The 13,208-nt window shown below is 38.7% G+C and overlaps 1 protein-coding gene across 6 annotated transcripts in view; it reads left to right on the top strand.

Moving 5' to 3' along the window:
- Positions 1-13,208, top strand: part of EPB41 (erythrocyte membrane protein band 4.1) — a 392,405-nt gene that overhangs the window by 196,936 nt on the left and 182,261 nt on the right. For 5 of the 6 annotated variants that reach the window (XM_053707087.1, XM_053707084.1, XM_053707089.1 and 2 more), the window contains exons 8-11: positions 1,364-1,451; positions 4,560-4,712; positions 5,772-5,869; positions 10,051-10,223. In XM_053707087.1, the coding sequence (XP_053563062.1) occupies positions 1,364-1,451; positions 4,560-4,712; positions 5,772-5,869; positions 10,051-10,223 (512 nt within the window). The remainder of the gene's footprint in view (positions 1-1,363; positions 1,452-4,559; positions 4,713-5,771; positions 5,870-10,050; positions 10,224-13,208) is intronic. The other variant, XM_053707090.1, reaches the window with a different exon arrangement.

Genomic DNA, 13,208 nt, shown 5'->3' with positions numbered 1-13,208 from the left:
CATTACAACACTTTCAATAAACATGGCCATTGAGCTTGTTATAGCTATGCAAGATAATATTATCTTAAGAAACATTAACTGATAAACAGAATATTAACATTTTGAAAGATGCATCAGGCAGATCTTTATACGCTTCAAAAGTTTCCAGCGTTTCTGGTACATACTGCTGGAAATTTCAAGATACCTGATGTTCACTCATGGTATGAGCAAGAACAGTATCATAGAAAGGAAGAGGTTAGGAGAGAGGTAGTTTTAGGAGGGAGTTTATAGGAGAGAGAAGAAAGGGAGGGAGAGAAAAAAAAAAAAATTAAAAGGAGGGGGGGGGGAGGGATGGGAAAGGGGGAGAGCGGAAGGGAGAGGGGAAGGGTGGGGGGGGGAGGGGGGCGCGCAAGGCACCGGATGTTTACCAGGGGGCTCCTTCATCCAGAACCCATCTATAGAAGATAGGCTAGAATTCTCTACCCTCCCAGGTCAAGGTCATCATTTCGTGTGTTGCAATTTTGTCAATTTTCAGAAAGTGATAGCTTTCCAGGGCCCTGCCACTTTTTACCTAAGGTTTAAGGACTTCTGACTAGCTGTACACGTGGAGGTGTACTTGCATGCAGCTTGAGTGTGTCCAAGGGAGCAGTTTGATCCAGGCAGGAGATTTCCTGGAGGAGCATCTGCTACTATATCACAAGTGCCTTTAACATACCTCATACGTTTGAGGTGGAACCACGTGAGTGTGCTGCATATCTTTTTATTTAAAGTCACCTAGTCTGTTGTTTATTGCACTAGTGCACCCCCTGTGCACTTGTCTTTTCTCTATTCCATAGAATACCTGGGAGGATCCTCTCCAGAAGAGGTGAATCTTTTTTGCATGGACTGAGCTGCACTCCATGGGGATTGTTTGGAACAGAGCCTATGGAAACCTATCAGACATTCTCTCCAAAGGACTGCCTACCTAGATAGTTATATTCACTTGCTATTACCATACCAGTTTTGCTTGTGTATATATATATATATATATTATATATCCAGTGGAGGTGTAGAGATCTAGCATATTCTAGATCCATTACCAGACAACATATAGATATATAGATTGTATTATCATCCTGTGGTATCTACATCCTTGTACACCTATAATACACTATATCACCACACAGAGTCTGTGATATACACATATCGGTACTCATTCCTAGTCTATTTATATCTAGCGCTGTTTTACTCTCTATTCCGGATATATTTCTATATATATATATATATATATATATATGTATGCACACAGATACACAAATTTATTTTTGTGTTGGTTCATTGCACTTTTACAGCTTGTTTACATTTTACAGTTCATTTAAGTTGACAAACCATTTCTATTTTCTAGATCAATGACTCCTGCCCAGGCAGATCTGGAATTTCTTGAGAATGCCAAAAAACTTACCATGTATGGTGTAGACTTCCATGACGCCAAGGTACTTAATTCTTTCAATCATCATTTTTATATAGGTTTATGTAACAAATACCTATCTAAATTTGTTCAGTAAAACCTAATGTGACATTTGATCTACATTTCGTTTACTAAGTACTTTATTTTCACTCTCAGCACCTTTAAACATCTGTACTACAAATCACCTGATATCAAAGGGACATTTTAAAACAATTTATTCTACAGCTAGGTAGCTCCAAGTGTGCAATAAACTTCCTGTTAAATGTTGCATAGCCTTTTTTATTTCTAGGATTGACATGAAAAAGCAAATTTAGGTACTGATCTCAAAGCTTTCTAATCTTCTGTTTGTTGTATATTCACCATGTGATGCATAGCTTTTTCTCAGCTGCAGGCTTATTGCAAAACTTCTGCTGAAATGCCTTTCAAAAACAAAGGAACCATTATAATGCATTGGAGACCAGTGGGCGAGGAGCTTGATTGGTCCAGTAAAAACGCCACCAACTTTTACGTACATACATTTAAATAATAATTAAATATAGTAGAATTGCATAATCAACAAAGGCAAAATAAAAAGACAATACAGTAGCACTTAGTCTGAATTTTAAATGAGCAGTAGATTTTTTTTTTCCTGACAAATTGCAATATTTTTTTTCAATATGCTGTTCCCCTGTATCATGTGACAACCATCAGCCAATCACAGACTCATACATGTATACATTGTAAACACTTGCACTTGCTCAGTAGTAGCTGGTGCCTCAGAAAGTGTACACATAAAAAGTCTGTGCACAATTTGTTGCTAGAAGTAAATTTGAATGTTTCTTAAAACTTCATGCTCTATTTGAATAATGAAAATTTGGTTTTGACTTTAGCATCCCTTTAAGTATAAAAGTGCAAGAGTAAGTTAAAGTGATCGTAAACTGTAGCATTTTTGAAACACTAGTCTGCAGGTAAGGAGTTAAAACCTAAAGTACTTTCATTCATGTTTTTTAATTAGGCATGTGCTAAAACGGTGCCGTATGGATAGCACAGCTATTGTAGAAGAGGCAGAAGCGTCACTTTGTGAAAATAAAAAGAGCTTTACGGAGGGTGGCTGGAGTTTATGTTTAATTAAAAATCATGAATGAAAGTACCTTAGATTTTAACTCCTTACATGCAGATTACCATTTAAAAAACGCTACGGTTTACCATCACTTATACTTAAAAGGACAGGAAACCCCAAAATTGTCTTTTATAATTTAGAAAGAATATACAATTTTAAACAACTTTCCAATTTACTTCTATTATCAAATTTGCTTCATTCTCTTGTTATCCTTTTGCTGAAGGAACAGCATTGTTCTACTGGCAGCTAGCTGAACACATCTAGTTAGCCAATCACAAGAGACAAATGTGTGCAGGCACCAATCAGCATCTAGTTCCCGCTAGTGTAGGAAATGTGCATATTCTTTTTCAACAAGGGATACCTAGAGAAAAAAGCAGATTTGAAAATAGAACTAAATTTAAGTCTTAAAATGACATGCTCTATCTGAATCATGCAAATTTAATTTTCATTTAAATTTAATTTAATTGTCTTTTCTACCCCTTTAATAATACAGTAAAGCATACAAAGATTTTTTTTCTTCTTTCAATCTTTATTGCAAAATATGAAGTTACAAAAAAAGGAAAGCGCATAATGAAAAGAATATTCCATACACAAGGACAATGATCTTTAAAAGGAAGAAACCAGCAATAATTATAATAAGATAATGTCCTTAGAACCAGAAATTGTAATAATAATAAATATATGTCAGTTCAAACTATGGGGCCTATCTATCAAGCTCTGATGAGGCGGACAGGAATCGCCACAATTCAACCCGATCGGGTTGATTGACACCTCCCTGCTGGCGGCCCATTGGCCGCGAGTCTGCAGGGGGCGGCGTTGCACCAGCAGCTCACAAGAGCTGCTGGTGCAATGCTGAATACGGAGAGCGTATTGCTCTCCGCAATTCAGTGATATCTGTCGGACCTGATCCGCACTGTCAGATCAGGTCCAACAGACATTTCATAAATAGGCCTCTATATATTTCTTGAATTTATACAAAATTCCACAGAGCACAAAAACAACATTATGACATCTCCAGAGCAATCAACAACTCATTATAGTGATTCTGTGCTATAATAATTTATAATCTTGTGACACAATTCCCCCGTATGCCATTTTCTATACATAGTTACTCTCTTTATTCTCGGTTTCACAGAACCCTAATTAAATGACTGGGGTGTGTAATGTATTGAATGTATAGTATTCATGGATAATATATATTTAATGACACACATACTTCTCCAACAGGAGAGAGGCCTGTCCCTCCATTAGAAAACTTCCCCTTCTTGAATAATTATCTGAAAAAAATGACATGGGATTTTGAACAACTTTGCAATTTACTTCTCTTATCTAATTTGCTTCATTCTCTTGATATCCTTTGTTTAAAAGCATATCTAAATAGGCTCAGCAGCTGCTGATTGGTGGCTGCACTTAGATGCCTCATGTGATTGGCTCACCCATGTGCATTGCTATTTCTTCAATAAAGGATACGTAAAGAATAAAGCACATTAGATAACAAAAGTTCATTGGAATGTTGTTTAAAATTGTATTCTCTATCTGAATCATAAAATACATTTTTTTGGGTTTCATGTCCCTTTAAAGGAACAGTAACGTCTAAATGTAACTATCATGATGCAGATAGAGCATCCAATTTTAAACAACTCTCTAGTTAATTCAATTATATAATTTGCTTTTATTTTTTTCTTGGTATTTTTCAAGAGCAGTAGTGCGCTCCTGGGAGCTAGCTGCTGATTGGAGGATGCACATATATGCATGCCTGTTGTTATTGGTTAACTCAATGTGTTCAGCTAATTCCAATTAGTGCATTGCTGCTCCTTCAACAAAAGATGGATGCCAAGAGAATAATGCACATTTCATAATATATGTATATTGGAAAGTTGTTTAAAATTTCGTCTTAGTTCCTATTGAACTGCCAACTCCTGTAAAGGTATTTAGTGCAACTGCCTATTTTTCAGTTATTATATTATTTTGAAAGGACCCTCTTTTGTCAGTTTTATTCTTAACTATATGGGTTGTGATAACATTTTATTGCAGGATCTGGAGGGTGTAGACATCAAGCTTGGGGTTTGTTCTGGTGGTCTTATGGTCTTCAAGGAAAATCTGAGGATCAACCGTTTTCCATGGCCAAAGGTTCTAAAGATCTCTTATAAGAGAAGCAGCTTCTTTATAAAGATTCGGCCAGGGGAGGTATGAATAACTTAATTTACCAATTAATATATTAAGTAGTTAACTTTCCATAAAGCTTTCAGCAAAATAAACATTTTTAGTTTGTATTTTAGTTATTAAAACCTTTGTTTTATTAAGGACACAAGAATGTTTTTTTTTATAATGTTTAGTAAAGAAATTTGTTCCTTAATATCATGGATAAGAGAACTTTTGTATACTTCCTTATTTATCAATTACTGAAACATGTTTACTTTTATAGATATTATCAGGACGTTGACATATAAAAATCAGTAGCTGACGTTTCTGCACTGGCCTTTTACTGTGGAAGAAAAACTGCAGTCAAACTGTCACATATAAGTTAGATCACATTTGCATAAAATGGACATTAAAGGCACATTCTACTCCAAAATGTTTATGGTTTAAAAATATAAATAATCTCTTTATTACCCATTCCCTAGTTTTGCACAGTCAACATGGTTATAGTAATATACTTTTTACATCTCTGATTACCTTGTATCTAAGCCTCTTTTGACAGCCCCTTGATCACATGACTATTAATTTATTATCTATTGACTTGCGTTTTAGCCAATTAATGCTGTGTCCTCTTCAACTCCCCGGGAGAGAGCACAATGTTATCTATATGGCCCACATGAACTAGCAGTCTCTTGTTGTGAAAAGCTAATAAAAAGCATGTGATAAGAGGCTGTTTGTAGTGGCTTGGAAACAGGCAGAAATTTAGAGGTTTAAATGTTATAAAGTATATAAATATACAAATGTTTGTTGTGCAAATCTGGGGAATGGGTAGTAAAGAGGTTATCTATATTTTTAAACAATAACAATTGTGGTGTAGACTGTCCCTTTAAGCAAATTGTGATTATCTCATCTCATACCTTATTTTTAGAAAATGCTGCAAATCAAATCACAGTTTGCAACTTTTTGTAAACCTTTGCTTTTTAGTCCCTCTATGGAGTGTAAATTAGGAACATTTTTTTCCACAAAAGTGGCATATAATGTCCCTTTATACTAGGTATTTTTGTGTGCCTTTTATAACTATATTAATTATATTCTGTCGTTCCTCAGCAGGAGCAGTATGAGAGCACAATTGGGTTTAAGCTACCAAGCTATCGAGCGTCTAAGCGTCTTTGGAAGGTCTGTGTGGAACATCATGCATTTTTTAGGTAAGACCAAGCAGGGAACAAGACAGGCTAGTTAAGACTTTTTGTATGTATCAAAGTATATGTGGATATATAATATAGTGAAAGTCTAATTTCCTTATCATCTGGGACTAGTGGGGATTTCCATTTTTGTAAATAAACAAAATACCAAGCGGTGCTTACCAGCCTCGGTGTTCAGTGACTAGCGTGTCTTCAGCGTGTGCACAATGTCACGCCCCCATCCGTCAAGACCCAGGAGCCAAGGAAAAAGTGTCTCCACCCAAGACACTAGAATCAGCTGCAAGCCACACAAGACGAAATAAACAGAGTATCCAACTGCACTGGGAAAAAAGGAATCCTCCAACAACGAAATAATAAAAACAAAGTGTTTATTCAGGAAACGTGCACAATAAAAACAAAAATCACAAGGTAAACAGATTCTGATCATTCAAAAACAGAAATGATCTGAAAGACAGCAAACAAACAGCATACGGTGGTAGCCCTCCACTTGTAGGTTGCCTGGAGGGGTCATTCCATCCTTGTTGCTCCCTGCTGGAGAAGGAGTTCTGCTGCTGGGGAGGGAGGACGACTACCTCCGCTCCCTGGGGACGTCTCTGCTGCTGGGGAGAGAGAACGACTCTCTCCTCTCCCTGGCTCTGCCGCTTGAGAGAGAAGACCGACTGTCTCCTCTCCCTGGTTTCCCAGAGCTACTGCAGGTGCTGGGCAGAGGCCAGCAGCTCTCTGCCCTGTTGCCAGCGCTTCTGCTGGGGTGGCTCCCTGGTCCAAGACCATAAGCTCGTGGGCCAGGCTGCTGATTGGGATCTAGCAGCTCCTGGTAGCTCATTCATTGTTGCCACTCCTCTGAGGCCAAGTGCCATACATCCCAGATTGCTGCACCATAGCTCATTGCAGAATCTGTGGCATGCTGCTGAACGAGATCTAGCAGCCTCTTGTATGCCTTTTCCATCTCCCATTCCTGGACAGTTATAAACTCCAGATCGGCTTGTAGCCAGGGTACCCCCGGAAGATTTAGCTGTCTCTCTCGGTACTCGTAAATTTCCTCCAGTCTTTCGTCCGCCTCGCTCCCAAAGTCTGAGTCCTTTAGCATCTTTTCAACTAGTAATCCAGGGCTGCCAAAGCCCTCTGGGGGGAAGGTCATCCTCCAGCCGTGGCCAGAATTGCATAGCATGCCATCGGAGGGCCCTGTAGCTGTCTTCCAGCACCATCTCATTTTGGATGAGTCAAATTTAATTCAGATAACCATTCCTCCCTGGGCTGCTCCCCCAGGAAAGGCACTTGTAAGTCCCATTGGAGCAAGTACATTTCATCACTAGTGGGGAGGGTCGTTACCCGATAGCCCTGTGTCAGGGTGCCAGGAATCAGACAAGAAGTGCAAAAATAATCACACCTTTATTAATAGCAAAAAATAATAAAAAGTCCACAAGTCAAATAACAAGCCAGGAATCAAAACCAGAGCTGGTAGTCAGACGAGCCGAGTCAGGAGCCAAAGCGAGTAGTCAGACGAGCTGGAATCAGGAACAAGGAGAACAGCAGAGTCAGGAACAAGCCAGGGATCAGTAACCAGGATGGACGTCAGACAGCCAGGTAATACACAGGAGCTCTCACAAACAGGTCTGAGACAACGCAAGGGCAAAGCATACTGAACAGAGGCCCTTTAAATAATAAGTGATGACATCACAATTCTGAGACTACATCCTGTCTTACACGGATGATGTACACCAGTCTGGCCATAAAAGGAAGTGCAGGAAATGAGCAGCATCACACAGTATGCACCAGAGTCAGCAAGAGAGGTGAGTAAAATGGCTGCCAGCAGCACATGGCAAACAAGGCAGGGAAAAAACCCTGACACCCTTCTCTTGTTGAAGAGCCCTAGACAGACTAGTATTCAGGTGAAACAAGAACTGATTTTATTGTAAAACACACACTGCTTATATACACATTCAGAGCCTTATCTAATCCAAAAGATCTCCCGCCATTCCCACCCCTCCAGACAGTCCGGCGCCTCCATAGGAGCCACAGTCCCATAGAGTCGCCAATGTACTTAGGTCTCGGTTTCGGAGGGATCCCGGGGTGGAAGCCCTCGGACCGGAGTTTCAGCCTGGTAAATATATGGAGGAGGGGGTGTCCAAAACCCCAGTTTCCCAAAGGAGCTCTCTTCCGGTAATCACCCCACCTCTGGTCCTCCCTAGGTGCTACCAATCCCAAAAAGAGAGGAGCTCTGGGGCAAAGGGCTGCTTGAGCGACCTGGTGTAATAGTTAGCAGGTGTTCGGGGTGATGCATCAACCGGCAGTTCCAGGAGCCCGGCCAGCTGAGAAGGGTTTTCCTGGTCAGAGTTCAGCTCTTTCCTGACAAAGAACATAGCAAAAACAACAGATAGCAAGATTCTGGGAGATCAGATAAGCCATGAAAGGGCCAAATCCAAAGTAAAAAGGAGTTAGCCAGGTAGTAGGGGGGTGGGGGGTAGCCTTGGTGGTCCGGTATCCATGACAGGTAGATAACTCCTTTTTCAACACTACTGAGCTTAGTCTGTTCAATATCCGTAAGTGTTGAATATCGTTTCCCAGAGATACTATAATAGGCTCCAGGTCGGAGCCTCCCAGTGGAGGGTTTCTTCTTTTCAGCATTTCAAAGAATCCTGTAAAGGCACAGACCTTTTTGAATGTGTTTAGGATCTAGATCTCATACTCATAGGTGGAATATTTCCAGTTCCTAAGGCGAAAGAGGACTATAGTTTTTATTTCAACCTATTTATAAGTTCACCAAAAAGAGGGAACTTTTAGGCCTTTTTTGGATCTAAAAGACTTGAAGAAGTTTCCCAGAGTTCCGTCTGATCTTCTCTCAAACGGTCCTTTCTATCACCAAGATTTCAAGTCTGTCAACTTAAAGTCTTGGTGATTGAACATATAGTTCTGAAACAGAAAGGTTTCTCCGATAAAGTTGTAGAAACCTTAATTCAAGCTAGAAAGACAGTTACTAGAAAAATATGTCACAAGATTTTGAAGATTTTTCTATTGTTGTGTGAGAGACATGGCTTTGGTTGGCATTCTTTTAGAATTCCCAGAATTCTTCAATTTTTACAATAGGGCTTGGAAAAAGGTTTATCAGCAAGCTCTTTAAAGCATCAAATTCCATATTTGCACCTCTATTTTCACTGCTTTGTCCTTTCCTACCTTTATTATCTTTTCCTTGTTCGGAAATATATGTACGACTTGTATACCAGTGGGTTGGGAGGGATGAAGCGCTCTTGAAGGTTTGGAGAATCTTTTCTTCTTCCTAGTGGCGAAGAATTGAATCCCATGTAATTGATCGTGGAAAGAAATGCATTTATCATGGAAGCATACATTTTGTTTTTTATTTCACAATTTATAGATTGACCATACATTTTTAAGCAACTTTACAATTGATTTATATTATCAAAATGTCTTCATTCCTTTGGTATCCTTTGTTGAAGGAGCTGCAATGTACTAATGCGAGCTAGCTGAATACATTGAGTCAGCCAATGACAAGTAATATATGTGCAGCAACCAATCAGCAGATAGATCCCAGAAGTGCATTATTGCTCCTGAACCTACCTAGGGATGCATTTCTAAAAAGGATACAAAGAAAACAAAGACATTTGGGTAACTGAAGTAAATTGGAAAGTTGTTTAGAACTGCATGCTCTAAATCATTAAACAAAAATTGTGTTTCATGTCCCTTTAAACTCGGATATCTAAATTACAACTTAGCTTCATGTACGGTCACTACTGAATGTGTAATAAAATAATTTAATGGTAAGGAACAAAAAAAATCTCTTGCTCTTTCAGTGTAATAATCAGAGGCTATATTATACATGTATGCTACTGAAAATGCTTATCAGATAACATGTATTGCACAATGTAAGCAAATGTATTTACTCAAATTCAGTTATTTGCTAAACTGAGCACTGTAGTCCTGTGTACCAGCGTAGGGATTAATCATTGGAATTCCTGATGTTTGCTTGTGCGTTTTCAGTGGTGCGGATATAGAAGGAATTAAAGGGTCAAATGATTTACACCATACCAATGGGTGGGGTGTTCAACCTGCTTGATCCCTTTTCTCAAGATTTTAAACACAACACAGCTGTAATAAAAAAAAAAAAAAAAAAAAAGGAAAATGTACTTATTTTTTACCTGTCTTTTAAGCAAGATGACTTATCTCTGCAGACTGACATCCGCTGAGACCATCCCTAAAGCCAGACTTCTCTCACTGGGATCCAAGTTCCGCTACAGTGGGCGCACACAGGCTCAGACCAGACATGCTAGTGCCCTCATCGATCGACCTGCTCCACAGTTTGAGCGCACTGCCAGTAAACGTATCTCTCGCAGTCTGGATGGAGGTGGGCAGAATTAACCTGTTGTTGAAACCCTTATTGTTTTGCTTTAGTTTTCACATAAGCTCTATGTACATCAGTATAATTCAGACAATTATGAATCTTTCCATGTTGACATGGACCTAAAGCATTACATTTACTTTCATTACACCCTCCCCCACAACACATCTGTATTTAAACTATAAGGATTTTAGCTGTTACATTACCAGTTTAGTTATACATTTTCCCAAAGTGACCAATGACGAAGCTTTATCTACCTATTATGATCTTGCAGCTTCTGATTGGCAGGGTGAAAAGTGCAACATTTCAGCTGTACATGAAAACTCCAGCTCTTAGAGTCTTTTAATAGGGTCTGGCTTTTATGGAGGATCAGAAATAGTAGTAACTATTTAATAGCATTGTATCTTCTCTTTTATGGAAAAGTGGTGAGGAAGGTAATTTTGCTTAATTAATAATACAAACTGTGATTTATTTTTGATAAATAAAAAAAGACAGTGCTTTTTTTGCTGCTTTAAGGGGCATTTTAGTCACTTATTTCATCTCAAAAAGCATATTTAAAAATGTATTCGATTTTTTAAATGCTCGTTCCTTCACTAAATAAACCTACATTTTCATGTCACAGAAGAGTTTTGCTCTCAACCTAAAGGGCTTTGGGAATTATTAGTCAGTAAGCATTAGAAAAAATACATAACTGGTACTGCGGTATTACTTTCAGTTTAAACAGGATTTTTTTCACACTTTTTCAGTTAAAAAAATAATATTTATCAATAAGCCGCTAAGGAATCTAAAAATATCATTGAGTCAGTCCAAGAATCAGGAGGGACATTTTATTAGGGCCAAAGTAGTGCTGTGAAATCAATAAAATTAGACCACATGCTGCTTAATATATATATATTAAAAAAAAGTAAAGATAAACAACAAAAGCACAGATCACAAGAGACAAATAAATATGACTATGAACGTCAGCAGTTTGACACATTTTGTTGCTTCCAGGGCATTTAGCCAGTGACCCAAAAAAACAAACTCCTCACATTTATAGGTTTTCATTACTAATTAAATGTACAAAACAACTTTTTCACTACACTGGTTAACTATTTGTATCCTGCAGGAATGTATAAAACTGTTACATATCCCATTGCCTATTTATTCCTTGGTGATGCAGAGTGCTGAGCTAAAAAATCCAAATCCTACCAACAAGTAAAGGACTCAATATTCCCCTCATCTTGCTGGTATTTGGATATATTTAATACCTAGGAGCCTAAAAGAAGATTTGTTGCGATGGTGATGTTTTTTCGTATTTTGCTATTATCTTTGTTACTTTTAGGAATTAGAAGACACTATAGTATGGGCACTTACTGAGGATCAAGTGCACACTCTAGGGCAGTGCAGTATTTCAAGAAACCTTAAGAGCTCCTTACTCCACCATGAGGTTGGAATGAGGTTTACATTTCTATTCCTTTCTTACCCAATGCCCTCTTAAAAAATGGGGCAGTAAAGTCAAAATCAAATATTCATGATTCATAGATCATGCAATTTCAGAAGACTTTCCAATTTACTTATAATATCTAATTTGCTTATTTCTCTTTGTATCCTTGTTAAAATCATACCTAGGTAGGCTAAAGAGCAGCAATGCACTAATGGGAGCTAACTGCTGATTGGCGGCAGCACATATATGCCTCTTGTCATTGGTTCACCTGACATGGTCATCTATCTCCCAGTAGTGCATTGCTGTTCCTTTAACAAAGGATACAAATAGATTGAAGCAATTTTGATAATAGAAGTAAATTGGAAAGTTATTTAAAATTCTATGCTCTGTCTGAATTATTAAATTTTTAGGGTCTCATGTCCCTTTAAAGGGACAGTCTACGCTAAAATTGTTATTGTTTAAAAGGTAGATAATGCCTTTACAACCCATTCCCCAGCTTTGTACAACCAACATTGTTATATTAATATACTTTATAACATTTAAACCTCTAAATTTCTGTTTGTTTCTAAGCCACTATAATCTTTATCCACAAGGGAAGACAGCACACTCTCAAGGGTGGGGCAAGGAAAGAGACTAGCCAGGTCTCCACTGAACTGCAAACAATCAAATTTTCCAGCCACCGAGTATCTTTTTAATAGACCTTTACGGCTAGATTTGGAGTTTTGTCGGTAACGACCCGAAAAGCTAACGCCGGCTTTTTTCTGGCCGCACCATAAAAATAACTCTGGTATTGAGAGTCCACATAAAGGCTGCGTTAGGCTCCAAAAAAGGAGCGTAGAGTATATGTAACGCAGCTTCAACTCTCGATACCAGAGTTGCTTACGCAAGCGGCCAGCCTCAAAAACGTGCTCGTGCACGATTCCCCCATAGGAAACAATGGGGCTGTTTGAGCTGAAAAAAAACCTAACACCTGCAAAAAAGCCGCGTTCAGCTCCTAACGCAGCCCCATTGTTTGCTATGCGGAAACACTTCCTACGTCTGCACCTAACACTCTAACATGTACCCCGAGTCTAAACACCCCTAACCTTACACTTATTAACCCCTAATCTGCCGCCCCCGCTATCGCTGACCCCTGCATATTATTATTAACCCCTAATCTGCCGCTCCGTAAACCGCCGCTACTTACATTATCCCTATGTACCCCTAATCTGCTGCCCTAATATCGCCGACCCCTATATTATATTTATTAACCCCTAATCTGCCCCCCACAACGTCGCCTCCACCTGCCTACACTTATTAACCCCTAATCTGCCGACAGACCTGAGCGCTACTATAATAAAGTTATTAACCCCTAATCCGCCTCACTAACCCTATAATAAATAGTATTAACCCCTAATCTGCCCTCCCTAACATTGCCGACACCTAACTTCAATTATTAACCCCTAATCTGCCGACTGGAGCTCACCGCTATTCTAATAAATGTATTAACCCCTAAAGCTAAGTCTAACCCTAACACTAACACCCCCCTAAGTAAAATATAATTTACATCTAACGAAATTAATTAT

The sequence above is a fragment of the Bombina bombina genome, chromosome 3 (genome assembly GCF_027579735.1).
Source record: "Bombina bombina isolate aBomBom1 chromosome 3, aBomBom1.pri, whole genome shotgun sequence".
NCBI lineage: Eukaryota > Metazoa > Chordata > Amphibia > Anura > Bombinatoridae > Bombina > Bombina bombina.
Note: the sequence above shows the minus strand (reverse complement) of the source record. Positions and strands in the feature narration are given on the sequence as shown.